General features: G+C 36.0%; 1 protein-coding gene across 2 annotated transcripts in view; it reads left to right on the forward strand.

Annotated features, from left to right (window-relative positions):
• LOC111420991 (cilia and flagella-associated protein 47-like) overlaps positions 1-18,791 on the forward strand; it is a 47,434-nt gene that overhangs the window by 19,294 nt on the left and 9,349 nt on the right. For both annotated transcript variants that reach the window (XM_071196758.1, XM_071196759.1), the window contains 2 exons: positions 13,506-14,313; positions 14,367-15,601. In XM_071196758.1, the coding sequence (XP_071052859.1) occupies positions 13,506-14,313; positions 14,367-15,601 (2,043 nt within the window). The remainder of the gene's footprint in view (positions 1-13,505; positions 14,314-14,366; positions 15,602-18,791) is intronic.

Here is an 18,791-nt window from a genome sequence, read left to right on the forward strand (position 1 = left end):
TGTTATAGTTGTAATTGTTTGATTGGTTAAACCACGCGTTGACCAATAAGATTATTCTTAGAGTTAAGAACGTTCAGGGGGAAAACGTTTTCCTTTGGTTTTCCTTCCCTCTCTTTTGTTTAATTGCTGATGTTGCAATTTCTAATTGGTTGAGCCATGTGTTGGCCAATAAGGACTTTCCTAGAGGAAAGAGCGTCCAGGGGGTAAAGGTTTAAATATTGAGGAGGAGCGCCTTTTGAGGAAGTTGGGTTCAGTTCGGTTAAGAGTCTATTCGTCGGTAAGTTTTTCGGTTTGAATTAAAATTAATTTCTCTATTCTTCGACGAAAGAGTTTTTGAGTTCGGTTTGGATTTAAATTAATTTCTTCGGCGAAGCACCCTATTCGGTTTCGGTTAAGAGTCTTAATGGAAAGTCCGAGTAAGACTCCGGTAATTCTTAAGTTTGACGTAAGTTATTTAATTAATAATTATTAATTAACTTTTATTCGATCGGATTAAAATTAAAGTGTTACACTTTTTAACGAGTTACTCCTCTCAATATGATCGCTTTGACCCTTGGTAAGTCGTTAATGTTTTATTTTACATATTAACTTGTAAAGATTGTAACTAATTGCTTTGGCTTTTTCTGATTTGGTATGAACCTACGTAATATTCGATATTATTTTTGAATTATTCTTTTTATTAAATTGATCATTTTGTAATTGTTGAACTTAGATATTTTTTAATGTTTTTAATTAAAATTGGTTATAAAGATTTTCAAGTAAAGTCAGATAAATTACTAGATTAAAATTTCTTTTGTTGTTAATCAATATAAAGTTTTTGAGTAATTTTTGTAGCTAAACTTTGTTTGTTTCAATTTATTTTAACTTTAATTCTGTTTATTAATTTTAGTTTGTATTTTTTTTTTTTGCTGTTGTTTTCGTTTGATTTTAATTCATTAAATTTTGTATTTAAATTTGACTTGATTTCTTTTATCAAATTTCATTTAACTTTGCTCCCTAAATTCAAGCCGGCGTGACAAGGTTCTGCTTGTCGCCAACGCCTTTAGCACGCCCACACAACAAAGTAAGAGCTGCTCCTTACAACAGGTTGAGGGTTATTATAATTTGTCAAACACTGCTGCGCGGAATTGTGCGTGTCTGTGCAAGTTAAAACGTGCATAACTGTTGGATGTATTAAAAGTAGGTGCAGCTGTTTTTCATTCAGTTGGAATAGAAGTTGGATTGAGTGAACTTGTGAGATACTATGATAATGGCATCAAAAAGGAATGTGAAAAGCGTGAGATTTGGTGACCCCGGTTATGAAGAAATATTGGTGCAGTGGGCAGCTGAATGTGATGATCTGCCTTCTGAAGAAAGTGATGTGTCAGAAGCAGGAAATGATTACACAGAAGATAGAAATTTCGTATTGGTTCCTGACGAGTATTCTGGATCCAGTTCTGATCATGGTGGCGATAATTCAGAGGGTGATGTTGATGATATTGGTAAGCCTTCAACAAGTGGTTACATTGCTCCAAGTGGTCTAGTATGGAGTTTGGAATCTCCAGCAAAAAATAAAATTCAACCACAGAACATTATTCGACGTCCGCCAGGACTAGCAAGGAAACATATGGCTGCAACACCAAAAGAAGCGGTTCAGTTATTTGTAACTCCAGTTATTGTAAGTATATAAATAACGCAGAAAACAAAATAAAAGCAGCTTGGAAAATAACAAAGGAAGAGGATGCATTAAAAGTGAAGTTAAGACCACACTGAACGCAAATGTTCTCAATAATTATTTCATTGCTTATTTATTTATTTATTTATTTATTATTGGGACACAAACAGGGAGGATATCCCCAGTGAAGCATCCTCATAAAAACAAAGCACTTAACTACATACCAAGCAAAAAAACGAGAAAAGAAAAAAAAAAATAACAATAATTATAACATTAACTATGAAAATAATAATAACAGCATTGATAGTTGCTAATTAAAAAAAAATTACAAAAAAAAAGCGAAAAGTATTATATAATTGTACTACAATACAGAAGATAACAACTAAACGTTACGTAATAGTAATTCTCTAAATGAGCGCAACGAGAGTCCAAATAGAGTAACATGGTTGAAGTCCTGATTGTAAGTATTCAAAAGCCGAACGATAGGCGAGTTTAGATGAGCGTTCGTGTTCGATGTGCCTAAAAGGAATGTAGTATTCCGCCGCGTGAAACGCTGTGGTACATTAAAGTTCAACACAGACAGAAGATCAGGTGCGTCCAGCAAGCCATTGAGCAGTTTGAAAAGAAAAATTAAGTCTGAGACTAGCCGATGCTGCCGCAGGGATAATAAGTTAAAAACCACACAGCGTCTATCGTAATCGCAATAGGGAAGATGATATTTGTAAGCCAGATAGCGTACAAAGCGTCGTTGAACCGCTTCGATGCGATCACGATAGACCGCGTACATAGGATTCCACACTATGGAACCATAGGATAATACGCTATTAACAAATGCCATATAAAGGGATTTAATGCTTGTAAAATTGGTAAACTGTCTACTTATTCTGATAACAAACCCTAGGTTACGCAGGGCTTTCGCCACCATGACTTCGATGTGAAGGTGATATCTCAATTTGGCATCAAGTATAATGCCAAGATCCTTCACTCTGTCAGTAGAGATAATAGGTCTACCATTAAAGTTGTAATTAAAATTAATAGGATAGCGTTTCCATGTAAACGTTATTTTTTGGCATTTGTCATAGTTCAAATAAAGTTTGTTAACGCGACAGTAATCATGTAGACGATCAAGGTCCTCCTGGAGCCTTAGGCAGTCATGACTAGAGCTGACTCTAGTAAATATTTTGTTATCATCCGCATAGAGCAGGAATTTGGAAAATTTAAAGCAAGCAGAAATGTCGTTTATATAAATTAGAAATAATGTGGGCCCAAGGTGACTTCCCTGAGGCACACCAGATGAGATGGGTTTGTAGTCCGACAAAAAGCTACCCATCCTAACTGCCTGACTTCTGTCAGAAAGATATGACATTATCCAGCGCACAATGCCGGCAGGAATGTTAAAGGAGGACAGCTTTTGTATAAGAATTCCATGGTCAATCTTGTCGAAGGCTTTAGAGAAATCGGTATAAATTGCGTCAACCTGTGAGTCCTCATTTAAGGTAGAATGAATAAAATTAACATAAGACACTAAGTTAGACTCAACCGATCGGCCAGACAAGAATCCATGTTGTTCAGTAATGAGAGAGTGAGCAATAGAGTGGTTAAAGTAATCGCAAACAATTTTTTCAAAAACCTTTGGAATAGACGAGATAATAGAAATTGGACGGTAATTAGATATCAACTGTCTATTCCCTGATTTAAATATTGGAACGACAAAAGCTGTCTTCCACGCGCGCGGAAAAGTACCTTCGAGTAAGGATTTTGAAAAAATAAGAAAAAGAGGGGTCGACAGTTCGGCAGCAAACTCCCTCAAAAAGGAAGATGGAATACCATCCGGACCAGAGCCAGAGGACTTGTCAAGATGGATCAAAACATTGAGGACTGCGTCAGCAGAGAACCAAGGTGAAACAACCTGGCCACCGAAGACCATTGAGCGGTCAATACTACCATCTACGAAAACCGAGGCGAAATACTCTGCAAATGCATAAGAGATATCATGACCTGAGGTCACCATTGACCCATCAACAGAAAACATAGCGGCCGGCAAGCCAGACACATCCCCTTTCCTGGACTTAACAAAGGACCAGATTCCATTGGGATTTTCCATAACCCCGCCTGAATCGAGTTTAAGTAATCTCTATAATCAGCCGCAATAAGGCTCTTAGACCTTGAGCGCAAGATAGAGAAAGCCAAGTAATCACTATTATGTCGAGTAGATTTCCATTTTTTATGGTAAAGTAGCTTTTCTTTAATGACACGAATAGTTGAACGTTTGTACCAGTAAGGAAAACGTTGCTTAGGCAGAAAGCGCTTAGGAACGTCTCTGTTAATTACATAATTAACGCGGTCATAGAAAACTTCAACCATGCACTCCACGCCCATCCCAGCAAAAACAGTCTGCCAATCGATACTATTTAAGAAACACTTGATAGCTCCGGAATTCGCGTTCTTAAAAAGAAAGCGAACATTCGGACCATCACTCAGACAAATGAACATGCCCGATAATAAGAATTCAAACGGTGGATGGTGGCAGTCACGATCCACAAGTGGATCGTTGCAGAGGTGTATGCTTTCGACTCGACCGTTAGCGCATAGAACAAGATCAAGAATTCTATTATTAATATTCGATACATTATTAAATTGACTAAAATTACAATATGAATAAATGTTAAGAAAATCAATCGCGCGACGGTCGAAATTCCCTGTGGGAATTAATACATCATCTTCAGACATAGACCAAGAAATAGTTGGCATGTTGAAATCACCTATAATAACAATCATAATTTCCGGGTAGGCATCGCGCACAGCAGACACACTGGACAAAAACAGATTCAGCGCTTCATCAGCAGAAGGAGGAAGATAAACACAGCACAAAAGAAAAATTAGTTGACCGCACTGAACTTTCAACCACAAGTCCTCCGCACCACTTTGCAGACTCGGCATGGGAACGGTATGAAAGCCATGCTTCGCAGCTATAAGGACTCCGCCACCATCGCGCTTGGTGGAAGCCGTTGAATTTCTATCGCGACGATATACGGTATAAGATGAGTTGAGTAACTCCTTGTCGGATATGCTATCATTAAGAAATGTTTCAGTAAGGCAGATAAAATCCGCCAATAAGGCATGTGAGTTGATTGAACAAGTATTAGTCTTGGATCGTAAACCACGGACGTTCTGATAATAGAAGCTGATACCCATAAACCGTTAAAAAGTGATAGGAACAACAATAAAAACGACGAGGGCTATCTTACAATTTATTCAAGTCAGACGACGATTTGATCACCAAAATCTTCGCTCTATCATCTTTCCGCACATGGATAACGCAGCTCTTCGTCCAGATATACTTGTAGTTTTTATTTCTCGCGATTTCTCGCACCTTGCTAAAGAGGTCCATGTTACGAGCCGTAAGATGTTCATTAATGTAAAGATTATCCGCAACGTCGGGAATCGACAGACAACGGCCATTGGCACTGCGACGATATAATTTGGCCGCGCTAAAAATACGGTCACGTGTTATTCTGGAGGTGAACTTTACTATAATGGCCTTAGCGCGCGACTTGTCTTTTCCTGGAGATGGTCTTTGAGGCAAGCGATGAACTGCATCTATATCGGAAGCCACAATAGGAGATTTGATAGCTTCCGCAATGTTGGACACAATTTCGGGAAGATTTTCTCCTACATGTTCGGGAACTCCCGCGATGATCAGATTATTGAGCCGCGAATACTGCTCGAGGTGATCAAGGCGACACTCCGCAGCAGCTAGATCAGCCTTAAGTTTAGAATTTACAGCGACCAGCATCGACTTGCTTAATCTTATCACCGAAATTGTTAAGGGCTCGCTCGAAATCAGTGATTTTGTCGCCGTAGAAGGAAATTGACTTAACAATCTCGTCGTATTTGTTTGATAAATTCTTTACATCATTCTGGATAGATGATAAGAGACGGTACAGTTGAGCATTGCTAGGGCCACTAGAAGACTGGGAATCAGTGATTTCATCGTCAATTATGACGGATTTATCCAAATTTCCTCGACATTTGGAACATTTCCAAAAGACACCCCCCGCCTTAATTTGTTCAAGCGCATCGGACGAAATTTTTACGCATTTGGCGTGGAAGTTCCCGTGGCAGCTGCCGCACTGAAGGCCAGGACTCTTGGATGACAGGCGAGACGAGCAGATCTTGCACCCCGACATCGATACGGGGATTCCGGTTCCAACGACAGGACAAAGGTCAACACGAGCGAATACGACAACGCGGCGGAAGAAAGAATATGTAAAAATAGATATATTAATCCTTCGAAAAATGTTGAATGCAAAACCGAACAAAATCAAACACCACGCTGACCAGCACCCGCGGGTGAATGTAAAAAACAAAAAAGAAGCCTCAAATATAACAATCGCACAACACTACTTAGAAACTCAAGAGACGCGATTATGCGACCGTACACCTCGCACGTATGACAGATAAATCAATTGGACAGTCAACCCTTTTTACACAAAATAATATGTTAAGTCAAATGGAAGCAGTGGATCTGGTAACAGTACAATCAAAGAAGTTCTTAAATGCAATAGAAGCTATAGAAAGCTGTGACGTCACACAAATCATTAAAAACATGAAAAGCACAAACACAACAGACATTTATGGCTTTTCAGTAAAACTGCTAAAAGAAATAGAAGAACAAATTAGTAAACAACTGGTAGTAGTACTAAACAAATGTTTGACAGAAGATATTTTCCCACTGGAACTCAAACGAGCGAAAGTAATACGAATTAAGAAACCAGGGGACCCAAACGATTGTGGCAAATATAGACCTATATCAATATTACCGGCGATGTCGAAAGTATTTGAAATGGTCATAAAGAGAAGGATAATGGAATATTTAGAGGAAGAAGATCTCATAACCAAATATCAGCATGGGTACATACAAGGCAGATCAACCATAACAGCGTTACTAAATGTTATCAAAAAAATAGCAGATGGTTTTGACCAACAGAAATACACGCAAATAGCCTTTTGTGATCTCAGCAAGGCTTTTGATATGGTACACCACAGAATTTTAAGAGAAAAAATACATAAATATGGCTTTAAAGCTACTGCATATAATTTATTAGCCTCCTACCAGGATCAGAGAGAACAACAAGTGTATTGGAAAGGTATACACTCGGAATGGAAATCTGTGGGGGCAGGAGTACCTCAGGGTTCTGTGCTTGAGCCTATACTTTTTCTGATATATATAAATGATCTGCCAGAAAATGTGAAGGCACTTTCCATTTGTCTCTATGCAGATGACACGTCTGTTATCAACCAAGGAAATGATTTCAGCAACTTAAAAATAAAACGCAAGCATCATTAGCCGATGCAAAAAAATGGTTTGCATTAACAAAATGAAACTAAATGCAGATAAAACCAAAATACTAACTTTTTCTACAAAAAGAGACAAAGACACTGAAATTCAAAAGATAAATTTTCTAGGCATGGACTGAGAAATGCACAAAAGAATGATGAATATTTGCAAGCATTGGGAAAGATTTTACAAACAGAGACTTATGAAGATTACTTCTTGAAAGATGAAATTTTATATAAATACAAAGATGGAAAGGAGTTGATAGTCGTACCTAAAGCTATGCAAAACGAAGTGATTAGAAAAGCACATGAGATAGGACATTTTGCGGTGACAAAAACACAGGAAATGGTGGAACGAGAGTTTTATATTAAGAAGTTGAAAGACAAAATCAAGAAATGCGTGCAGAATTGTATCTCGTGCATATTGGGAGCCAAAAAAGGAAGGACTATTTCACGCAATAGATAAAGGGGATACACCCTTAAGCACCTATCATGCAGATCATTTAGGGCCCTTACCTTCCACCAATAAAAGTTATCAATATATTTTAGCAATAATAGACGACTTCACTAAGTTTACTTGATTATACGGTACAAGATCGACAACTGCGAAAGAAACTATATCTTGTTTTAAGAAACAGCAAGCTGTATTTGGAAATCCATCTAGAATAATAACAGATCGCGGTACAGCTTTTACAGCAAATGAATTCGAAGAATATTGCCATGAGGAAGCGGTTCGACACATTTTAACAACAACAGGAGTACCAAGAGGCAACGGGCATGTCGAAAGAATTAATCGAACAATTATTCCTGTTTTGACTAAACTTAGCTTAGATGATCCTAAAAAGTGGTATCGACATTTGGATACGATACAAAGAGTATTAAACTCTATACACCAGAGAAGTATCAATACAACACCCTTTGACTTAATGATTGGAATAAAAATGAAAAACAAAGAAGATATACGTATACGCGAGTTGATTGATGTTTATTGGAAGACTTTAACGAAGGAAGAGAGACAATAAGGAAGAAGAGTAAGAAACACCTATTAAAGGTGCAAGAAGAGAACAAAAAGGGGTATAATTTGAGAAGAAGAAAGCCTATGCTCTACAAGGAAGGATCATTGGTAGCAATTAAAAGAACACAATTTGGTCCAGGACAGAAATTGTAAAAGAAATATTTAGGTCCATACCAAATAGCAAAGGTAAAACAAAATGATAGATGTGATGTTGTGAAAGTGACTGATGATGAGGGACCGATGAGAACTTCTACATGTTCCGAATATATGAAACCATGGATCGAAAATCAAACCGAATCTGAGGCAGATTCGCTGTCGGATGGCCGAGTGTAAGAATTGTAGTTTTTAATTATTGTTAGTGGTTAATTTTAATAATAGAGGGCGCGGACGGGGGAGGTTAAAAAAGGAAGATGGCGACAAGACGTGTCGACGAAAAGATGTGTCGTTAGCAAAGTTAGATATAATTTAGTATAAAAGCCGTATATTGTCATTAGTGTTAAATACATTCATTCGTATTAGTTTTGTTATTAAATGTTTAGGTAATAAACATCAATATCTAAAGTTCTCGGAGCTTAATTAAACCTAGACAAAGAAATAAATCCTACAAGACTATATTTAGGAAGTGAAACAATCGCTGAGGGGAGAGAGGGTTTAAGCCATGTTTCACTGACCATAATAATATCAAAAATGTTAGATTCGAATGTGGTCAAGAAATCATCAAAGTCGGCAGAAATACTTTGTACATTAATATGACACACGGAGATAAAGTTTGTTAATCCGTTAAACCAGTGTTTTTCAACCTGTGGGCGACCCCCTGGGGGTCGCGAAGCCTCTGTAGGGAGGTCGCGAGAACTCAGTAAAATAATCAATAAATTTCAAGGAGGGAGATTAAAAAGAGTTAACAAAATGATACTTGTTATGTTGTTTATACAAACACATTAACAAAAAATAAAATCTTCGTGAATCTTGCGCTTGAGTTTGTTCAATCAATTTCTCCCATCGTGAATCCGTTTTTGCAACTTTAAGTATTAAATCGTTTTCCAAATTTAAGCGATTTCTTAGTTTACTTTTTATTTGGGCCATTGATGAAAATGCCAATTCGCACAAGTACGAGGTAGAAAATGGAATCAAACACTTCAAAGCCTCGGTTGTTAATTCCGGGTATTCTGTTTTTCTTTTTAACCAAAAGGTATCCAAATTTTCAGACTTGAATTTCAAGTGTAACATCCCATCGACAGATAATTCCAGCAGATTCTCTTTGAGCTTAGTTGCTAAATTTGCCTCATTTATAGCTGCATTTAAAAACGGATTTAAGATCCATCTTTGCCCAGTATTAATCGATATCTCTTGCACTGAGAAGTAGTGACACAACTCTTTCTTTAAATTATCTAACACCATTTTCATACCAGATATATATGAGTTAATGTTTATCTCGCTTCCGACTTCTTCAATGAAAGACTGTGTCGACGAAAATGAATCAAACTTGTTTTGATTTATAGATGATGACCACAATTCAATTTTTTTTATAAAGCCATGGAGTTTGTCTTTTGCTGTAATGACATTTTCATCCCGCCCTTGAAGACTTTTATTCAAGTTGTTTAAATGCTCAAATAAGTCGGAAAGGAAAGCCAATTTCAAAAGGAATTCCGGGTCAGAAATGAATTCAGAGTAATGTGACTTGGCTTGTTGTAAATATACTAATAGTTCAGCGTGAAGTTCCACAACTCTGGTCAGTACTTTGCCTTTTGATAACCACCTAACCTCTGTGTGGTAAAGCAAATTGCGGTGTAGTGCCCCCATATCTTCACAAATGATTCGAAACAATCGGGTCTGCAACGCTTTTCCTTTGATAGAATTTACAATGTTAATAATAATATTTAGAACTTGACTGTATTGTTGTGGCAAGGTTTTGGCTGCAAGAGCTTGGCGATGGAGAAAGCAGTGCATCCAACAAGCGTTTGGCATTTGTTCTTTCAGTCTAGCAATAAATCCACTCTTCGCACCAGTCATGGCTTTTGCTCCGTCATTACAAATAGCAATGCATTTTAGTGCCCAATGGATATTCATATCGTGCGTAGCTTCAACGAACATGTCATGCAAGAACTGACCTGTAGCATTTTTGGGAAATGCCTTGCAAAATAGTATTTCTTCCATTAATATTTCATTGGATTCAAAACGCACAAAAGCTACAAACTGCGGACAACCCGCAATATCCGTTGATTCATCAAATTGTAATGACACAAAAGAACTTTTCTTTATTTTTTCTATGACTTGATCACGAACGTCAGTCGCCATATTGCTTATCGTGCGTTGAATGGTATTGTCAGAGAGAGGTATACTTTTGAGCTTTTCGACCTCTTGTTTGCCAAACATAATCTCTGCTATATCTAAAGCCGCTGGTAAAATCAAATTTTCGGCAATACTGTGAGGTTTTCCTGCTTTAGCCACAGGAAAAGCTACTCGATAACTAGCTAGCAACGCTTTCTCATTTAGGTTGGACATTTGTCCTATAGCAGTTTTTTTTGATGTTCAAGACCTTTTAGTTTTCGCTCAAAAAATTCCACGGGTTTATTTTTTCATTACGATGTTTTGTGTTTAGGTGGCGTATCAACTTCGATGTCGTTTCATGCTTTCTCTTGACAAAATTTCAAAGCAAATTACGCACTGCGGTTTATTCTCAATCACAGTAAACCCAAATTTCAAATAATTGTCGTCATAAATAACGACAATTGTTAAATTTAATTGTCGTAAATTTTTGTATGGATTAAATATTTTTAACATACATGAAAAAAAGGGTCGGGGGTCGTGAAATATTTTTTGTTACTAGGGGGGTCGTGTCATGAAAAAGGTTGAAAAACGCTGCGTTAAACAAATCAGCTGAAGGTATCCCATCATAAGTACTAAAGTCGTTTACACAGCCTCATACGTACGATTGAGAACAGAATCAAAAGTGGAAAGAAGTTTATCTATCAACATGGAATAGAGCAACTTGAGGAACAACCCGAATTGAATTCTATCAATGGGCGCTAACATTTATATTAATATACAGGGTGTATCTGAATGACATGCCCAAACTTCAGGGGGTGATTCTTTAGGCAATTTTAAGGGTACTTTGATATATAAACCATGGGCGACTTTGGCTCCCCTAAGGAGCTACACCCCTCCAAAAATTGCGGAAAATTTTGGTTTAATTTTTTTTTCTTAAAAACCATAAACGCTAGGACAACGAAATTTGGGGAATATGTTTAACTGCTAGTAGGGCACGTTTTCACCCTATTTGTACTTTCAACCTATCCTTCTAAACTACTAAACGTAACCACCCCCTTTACATTTTTGCTAAAATTTTTTTATGCAGAGGGTAAATACATTAAAAAATAAAAAAAAAAATTACATAGGTAGATGAAAAAGTATCCTAAAACTTTTTTGTCTGTATTGTATACTGATGTATTAAATAGATAGTATTAATAGTATGACTCTTATACAAAAATTTTAGTCCATTCTTACGAGGTCCGTTATATCGAGGTTTTACTGTAGGGAACTCGGGGCAGAATGGGGTACCAACTCAACAATATGTTTTAAACTACAAAAGGATTAATTAAAACATATGCAAAATTTTCTATAAATACATTGTAATGTAATAATCACAAAAATACAACAATATTGTAAGAAAATAAAAGAACAATACTTTTTTTCAAAAACAGAACATTATGTCATTTACCCCGTTCTGCCCCATGCCCGGGGCAGAACGGGGTGGTAAGGACAAATAATTAGAAAAACATAAAACTAGTAAAAATGCATACAAAATAATTTTGATTTTGAAGTTTTAAGTGACTCTAAAGGATTAACTACAGTTTTCATGGATTTCAGTTCAGCCTATTCACAAAATGCACTAGAAGCCTATTTTTTGCACATGGAACAAGTGGCCCAACCTTCAATTGACTTTGAGTACAATTTACCGCAATATAAACATTCACAGTCAGAACAACTTTCAGAATCACTTTCGTTAGTTTTGGTTTCTCTCTTCAGCTTCTTCTTTTTTCCATTTTTATTTTTTCCGTTTATTTTATTATTGTTCTCTTTCTTAAATAATCTTTTCCTTGCTCTCTCTTCTTTGCCAAAATTCTTTTCCTCTTTTTCCTGAATAGCAGCTTCTAACTCCTTTTTGTATGGGGAATCTGTTAAGACCGCGGTCTTTCCCCTCTTCCGATTCGTCCTTTTCGGGCCTTCTTTAACTTTTGGGATAGGCATTAGAACAGTAGGTGAAATATGAAATGAAGAGGCCCTGTTATCTGTTGTCATCCAAAAGCAATCAGGAGTGGCAGAATTAGCCTCATCATTAGAATTGACTGAAACCTCGCCAGCTTTATCATCCAACCTGATAGGCATGTCTTTTTTAACGCCTGTGCTAGGCGAAGGCAACTTCAATTGTTCAGCTTCAGATACGATCACCTCTTCACCTGAAGGCCTATCAAGTCGTATGTCAGTTGTGTCTACTGGGAGAAAATCGACATCGGTGAATATGGATGGGTCAGTTGGCCATATTCCTATAGCTTGGAAACCATTAATAGCAGTTTTCATTGTTGCACTTTGAATAAAAGCTGATCCAAAAAGCGTTGAAATTTGAAAAAGGGTTACGACTTTTCCTGGGTTGCTTCGTAACCATTTTCGAAGCTCATTGCTGTAATAAACACTTAAAGGTTTCAGAAAAGAAACGAAAATCGAGTGGCTGAAGTCTGTGAGAGCAATGTGGTGGTAGACATAGCAACGTAACGCCACTCTCCCTCGCGTAATCTATAACCTGAAGGTTCTTAGTGTGTGTAGAGTGGCCATCTAAGATAAGAAGAACCGGGAAGTCTTTCGATGCCTTAGAAAATTCTACAAATCTTCGAAACCATACAAGAAATAACTCAGCAGTCATCCATCCAGTGTTGTGCACCTCTGCCCACCCTCCTGGTGGTAATCCCAATTCAGATTCTTTCTGCCTTTTCTTTCGAGGAAAAATGAGCATCGGTGCTAAAAGCGATCTCTTAGTTAAAAATATTGTATATGCCCCACCCGTTCCGCCCCAGTGATAGGATTTAGGTTAGAACGGTCAGATTACTCAAAAAAAATACATAAACAAACGTTTAAATACACGAAACTAACCAGAATTAAGCGTACTTCACGCATATACTAACTACAGCTGTACTGTAAACAAGTATGTATACCTTGTAACCTACCTTGGTTACAAAATCATCAGAAATTACACTATAAGAGCAAAAAATCACACAACGAGAACTTCACGAACAAACGCTCGAGAAAACTAGACTAACATGGGTGCGGTACTTGAATTGTGACAGGTTGGGCTAGTTTTACTTATTTTCGCTCACTAGTAACACCTCCTTTATTCCGAAAAACGTCAAACTTCATTGCGCCCCGGTACCTAGTTGTGCCCCGGGTTCCCTATTTAAATTTAAATTCATTTTTCATAATCATAAATTTTCTGTTTTTCTGTAGATTGCATGTGATAATAACCACGATTTTAAAGTTCTTGTACAAAATTTCAATTCAATTCCCGTTCGATTGATAGTATCTACGGATAAAGAAAGAAGTATAATCTTTTTAGATGGAAATCGATATATTATTAATAAAAACACAGAACAAGTGATAAACATTTCCTATAAATCCGATTTTATTGGATATTACGTTTCAATCCTTTATTTTATAATTAACGAAAGTACGGTTATAACGGTACCACTTCTAGCGGAAGTGGTCCCGTCTACTTTACAAGTTTTAACAAATGAGTTACAACTCGATTTAAAAAATAATTCTAAATACATCGAAATCGAAAATTGTTTGAATATTGATATTCCGTTTATGTGGCTGTTAAATGCTCCGAATGTTATGATCAAACCATGTAAAGGAACTGTACCATCTAATAGAAAATTAGTATGTATGGTTAGTTATTGTTTCGATCAATGTGGACCAGATTCGGTTGTTGCCAAATTATATTCAAAAAGTATTACAACGGAAACGGTTGAAATAGAATTGATTAGAAGAAAAAGCAAACTTACGGCAGAGAAACTTAGTTTTGGAAAGATCTCTTTAAACGAGGAAGCTATGGAGATATTAATGTTAAAAAATAATTCTAAGGTAAACCGACTAAAGTTTTATATAAAGCAAGATGACATACCGAAAGGTTTATCTGTATTTCCTTTAACTGGGTTTATTCATCCTTTAACGGAATTTAGCGTGTATATTGTAGCTAAATTTACGCATTGTGTTGTTTTTAATTTGATTTTGAAAATATATAATACGTCTACAGGTAAGAAAAATAATTCAAAAATTGGTTTGTATAAGATGCAATTTTTCTTTTAGATGAAGTATTAGAAATTCCAATTGAAGGTGAAGTTATTTATCCAGATGTAACAATAACTCCAAAAATTATCAACATTGACAAAATACCATCGAGCACAATAAAATATTTCAATATCATATTAACAAATAACAGTCCAGTTCCAGCATATATAAACTTTGCTTTAAACGAATATGAAGAATTTTTTGTTAGTAAATCGATTTTTCCTTTTACAAAAGATATAGTAACATCTTTAAAAATTGATGGGGAATCAAGTGAAAAAATTTATATCCATTTTACACCGCATGAAGCTTCAAGTTGTCAATTTTATCTTCCAATTGTAATTAATAATTTATTGGGACCTCCAATTTTAAATGATTACATTTCAACGAAGGTTCAATATTATTTAAATGAAACATACAGTACAAATGATAAATATGGTTGGATGCCAGATTCACTCCCTTGCACAAAAATCCACACATTAATAAGATTACCAATAATTGAAATTTCAAAAACTTTTATTAAGTTTTCCACTTTCCCATCCAAAAGAAATCAATCAACAACGATTTTCATATCGAATCCAAACCACATACAATCCGAAAAAATTTGTATAAAATTCGAACAATTACATCACCCTTTATACATAGAAGATTATAAAACTGGTGACAGAAAAATACTAATTTTTACTTTAAAACCAAACGAAAAAGTGTCATTTACTATATCTTTTAAACCAAATCCAACAGAATATGGCGAATACACCACCTTACTACCAATATATTTACGTTCTGATACATCTACGACTTTTCATAATCTTCTCAAAATTGAAGCTGTGTATCAGAAACCAGATATACAAGTAGCGTTAGTCAAATCGAAAGATGTATCGTTAGATTTAAACGAAAATTTTGTATTTTCATTCTATCCTCTTAGTATATCATACAAAAAAAGAGATTTTAAATATCGTGTAACTTGTACGAACCATTTGGACGATTGTAAGTTGGAAGTTAAAGTAACACGATGTCGATGGCTGATGGAATTACAATCGATTAAATGGGAAATTTTGGGGTTGAGTAAAAAAACGGAACATTCTGGTACGTACTCGGTTGATTTGGTGGTTTACGAACAAGATGATATGGTTCAAGAGTATAGGAGATGGTTTGAAATTAAGTGTTCATGCGGAGGGTATTGGTTGCAGAAACAAGAAAGACTTGTAGAAAATAGTGTTCTTACTGCGTATTTTGAAATAGAACAAAAGTTTACGGTAAGAATTGCTTATTATTTCTTTTCTTAAAACTAGACTAATTTTAGTTTGAATAATTTTTAGTTAGTTTTTTTTGAAGCAACAAAACTAGAATAAATGTGGTTCAAAATGCTTCTTATTTCAGCATGATATCTCAGTTAGGCCTTAAATACAACACTGTTAAAACTCATCAGTTCGCTTGAAATGTTGATGTCCATGATTCCATCAACATTGGGAGCCACATGATTATTCCAAGCTCTTCTACCTTTACATCCTCATCTGATTGTCTTCAATTTCACATTCATATCTTATATCTGCGTGTCTTTTTCTGTGTCTTAGTGCATACCCTAAAATGATTTTGGGCAAGTTTGTATCTCACAAAATTTTTAGATACAGCGACGGTTTTGGTTTTTGTGAAACAAAATACATAATACATAAAATGAGTGAAGGAGCCGCTCATCCATTCTCTATTCTTTCTTATGATCACAGTGTTAGCCACATAGCGGACAATTCCGCTACGATTTAATGGACAATTTAGTTGTAAGTGAGTTTACCCCTTCTATGTCTTTGATAAGGTTTATAATCTCGTTTATTATCAAATTGAACCATTAAAGGAGCTTAAAGAGTGTTTTGTGTTTTTGATTTTGAATGTGTTTGTAGACGGAACATGAATCTTTAGTAAGACGTTCCCAAAATCTGGTGATGACATTTCTACCTGTCTGTCCTATATATATTTTATTACAATCACCACATTCTATCTTATAAACACCACTTTGTTCACCCTTTTTAAATTTGTGTTTGTTATTTATCAGGATTTGACCAAGTTTATTGTTTGTGGTAAAGTTTAAATTAAAGTGTTTAAATTTGTATTGGAGGGAAGGGTTGTAGTGTTTCCAGTGTCATCAAGTTTCCTCTTAAAAACCCACTTAGATCCTATAGCCTTTTTGTTTTTAGGTAAATCTGTCAATTATTCTTTTGTTATTATTCTTTTCACATCATTTAAGGGATCTTTTTTATTGCATTTGATAAACCATTCGTGAAGCCTGTCTTCACCACATGGTAGGCAGGTTCTGGTAATGACAAATTGCATTTCATTGTGTTATGGTTGCCCTTACATTTTTCGCATGTTAACGCTAGAAAGCTAAACTATCGTAAAAATACCGAGTATGTTTTTTTTTTGTTTATTTTTCTCCCATTACCCTGCGACGATTGACTCGCCTATCTACTTCTGTGCCTTACTGGCGCTGCTGTGTTTGGTGCACTTCTTTGCAGTTTGTTATTTTCGTGTCGCTTTCGATCGCTCGTGAATTTTACGATATTTTAGTTTTAACGCTTGGGTTTTTTACATATCCGTTTTGTTCATAGTGGATTATTACTATAGATTATTCATTGACAAGTGTTAATATTTTGTTCTCATGCGTAATTTTAGTGGTAAATGTATATAAGTAAAAGTAAATAAAGTAAATAGAAATAAGTTCCAAAAATGAGTCGGATTCTGACAACGATTCTGGATCGGATGATGAAGTAGATCATGTGGTATATGATGGCATTATAAACAGTGATGACACCGATCAAGACCCACACTACGACCCTGATGCAACCTTAGAGCTGTTAGACGTTTCAAGTATGAATGAAGAAGAATCTCTACCACCAGTTAGGAAGAAGATGAAGGTGACTGGTAACGTTAATCCTGTTGTTTCTGATCCACACGTAGTGGTTTGTGATAAAATTAGTCTCAAAGGGAAAAATGGGCATCGTTGGACAAACAAGCTAACGGCAGCTAGAAATAGATCATCGATAGGCAGAAATATTATTCATATAACACCAGGATGCACTGATATTGCAAAAAACAATTATTGCCCGTAGAAGTTTTCAAACTTTTTTTAACTAACGAAATCAAAAATAAAATTGTTTGTAACACAAATTGGATTCAAGAAATGAGTGCTAACTATAAGGCTCAAACTAAAACTGTTAGTGTGATGAGTGATACCGAATTTGATGCTCTAAAAGTAAACTAAAGGACAATCGTTTACCATCAAACGAGCTGTTTAACCCAGAAATCAGTGGTAATAGAAACCACGTCACCATGAGCTGTGACCGTTTTAATTATTTGTTGGAATACTTACGGATCGATGATTAACACATGATTAACACTCGAGCTGATAGGAGAAAAACTAACAACTTTGCTATAAGGGAAGTTTGGGATTTATTATTATTATATATTATTATTTATTTATCGCATTTCGAGGGCGATCTAATTTTAGGGGTATATCCCTAACAAGTCCAAGTTAGATTGAATTTGTGACAATGCCACTAAATATATGGTTGATACCATTCCTTCCACAGATAAAACGTTGAACTCAGAAGGTTTGCCTCAAGCCGAGTTTTTTGTGAAAAAGCTGTCAATAACTTGTCATGGATCCAATCTACTATTGTAGGTACTCTGAAAAATAACAAACGAAAAGTACCTCACAAAATGGTAAATTCCAAGAACAGAGCCATAGAAACAAGCATGTTTTGTTTTAATGGGCCAAAAACTATGGTTTTTTACAAGGCAAAAAGTTCAAATGTGGTTTTGCTACTATCCACTTGTCTCGAAAAGCCTGTCATCAGTTGATACTTTGGACCAAATGTGTCATCGAATGCCGTACAGCCGCAAGACTAAACGGTGGCCTTTGTGCGTATTCTACGGCATTCTAAAGATTGTACTTGTGAATGCATTTGTCATTTACGCCACTAATGTTGTGAAAAAAGGCCAGAAACCGGTTTCAAGAAGGTAATTTACCATGCAAATACACCACAGCCTTATCGAGCAATGGCTTCAACAGCGGTCACAGTACCCAACTTTGACTCACAAACTCCGGAAATCTATTGTGGATATCTTCAAAGCCAGACAGGGCCCATGACCTTCTTCAAAACCTACCATGAACAATTTGTGGGATTTGCCTGTCCGTCAAGAGGAGGATGATAATTGGTCATCAATTAGTGTCGATTGCGTTGAGGACTTGATTGACCTAAACATGTTTTCAATAATATATTTTGACTGATTTTTTTATTAAATTTTTTCCACTCGTAAATTCTACCATTGTTTAGCTTTAACGTAACTTTTGAACAATTTAGCTTTCTACGGTTAAGTGGCTAATGTTCTGTGTTCTGGTCTTTCAAAAGCTGAGCATTCAACAAAGTAGGGTAGACTGGGTACGGTTGTGAC

The sequence above is a fragment of the Onthophagus taurus genome, chromosome 6 (genome assembly GCF_036711975.1).
Source record: "Onthophagus taurus isolate NC chromosome 6, IU_Otau_3.0, whole genome shotgun sequence".
In the NCBI taxonomy this organism is placed as follows: domain Eukaryota; kingdom Metazoa; phylum Arthropoda; class Insecta; order Coleoptera; family Scarabaeidae; genus Onthophagus; species Onthophagus taurus.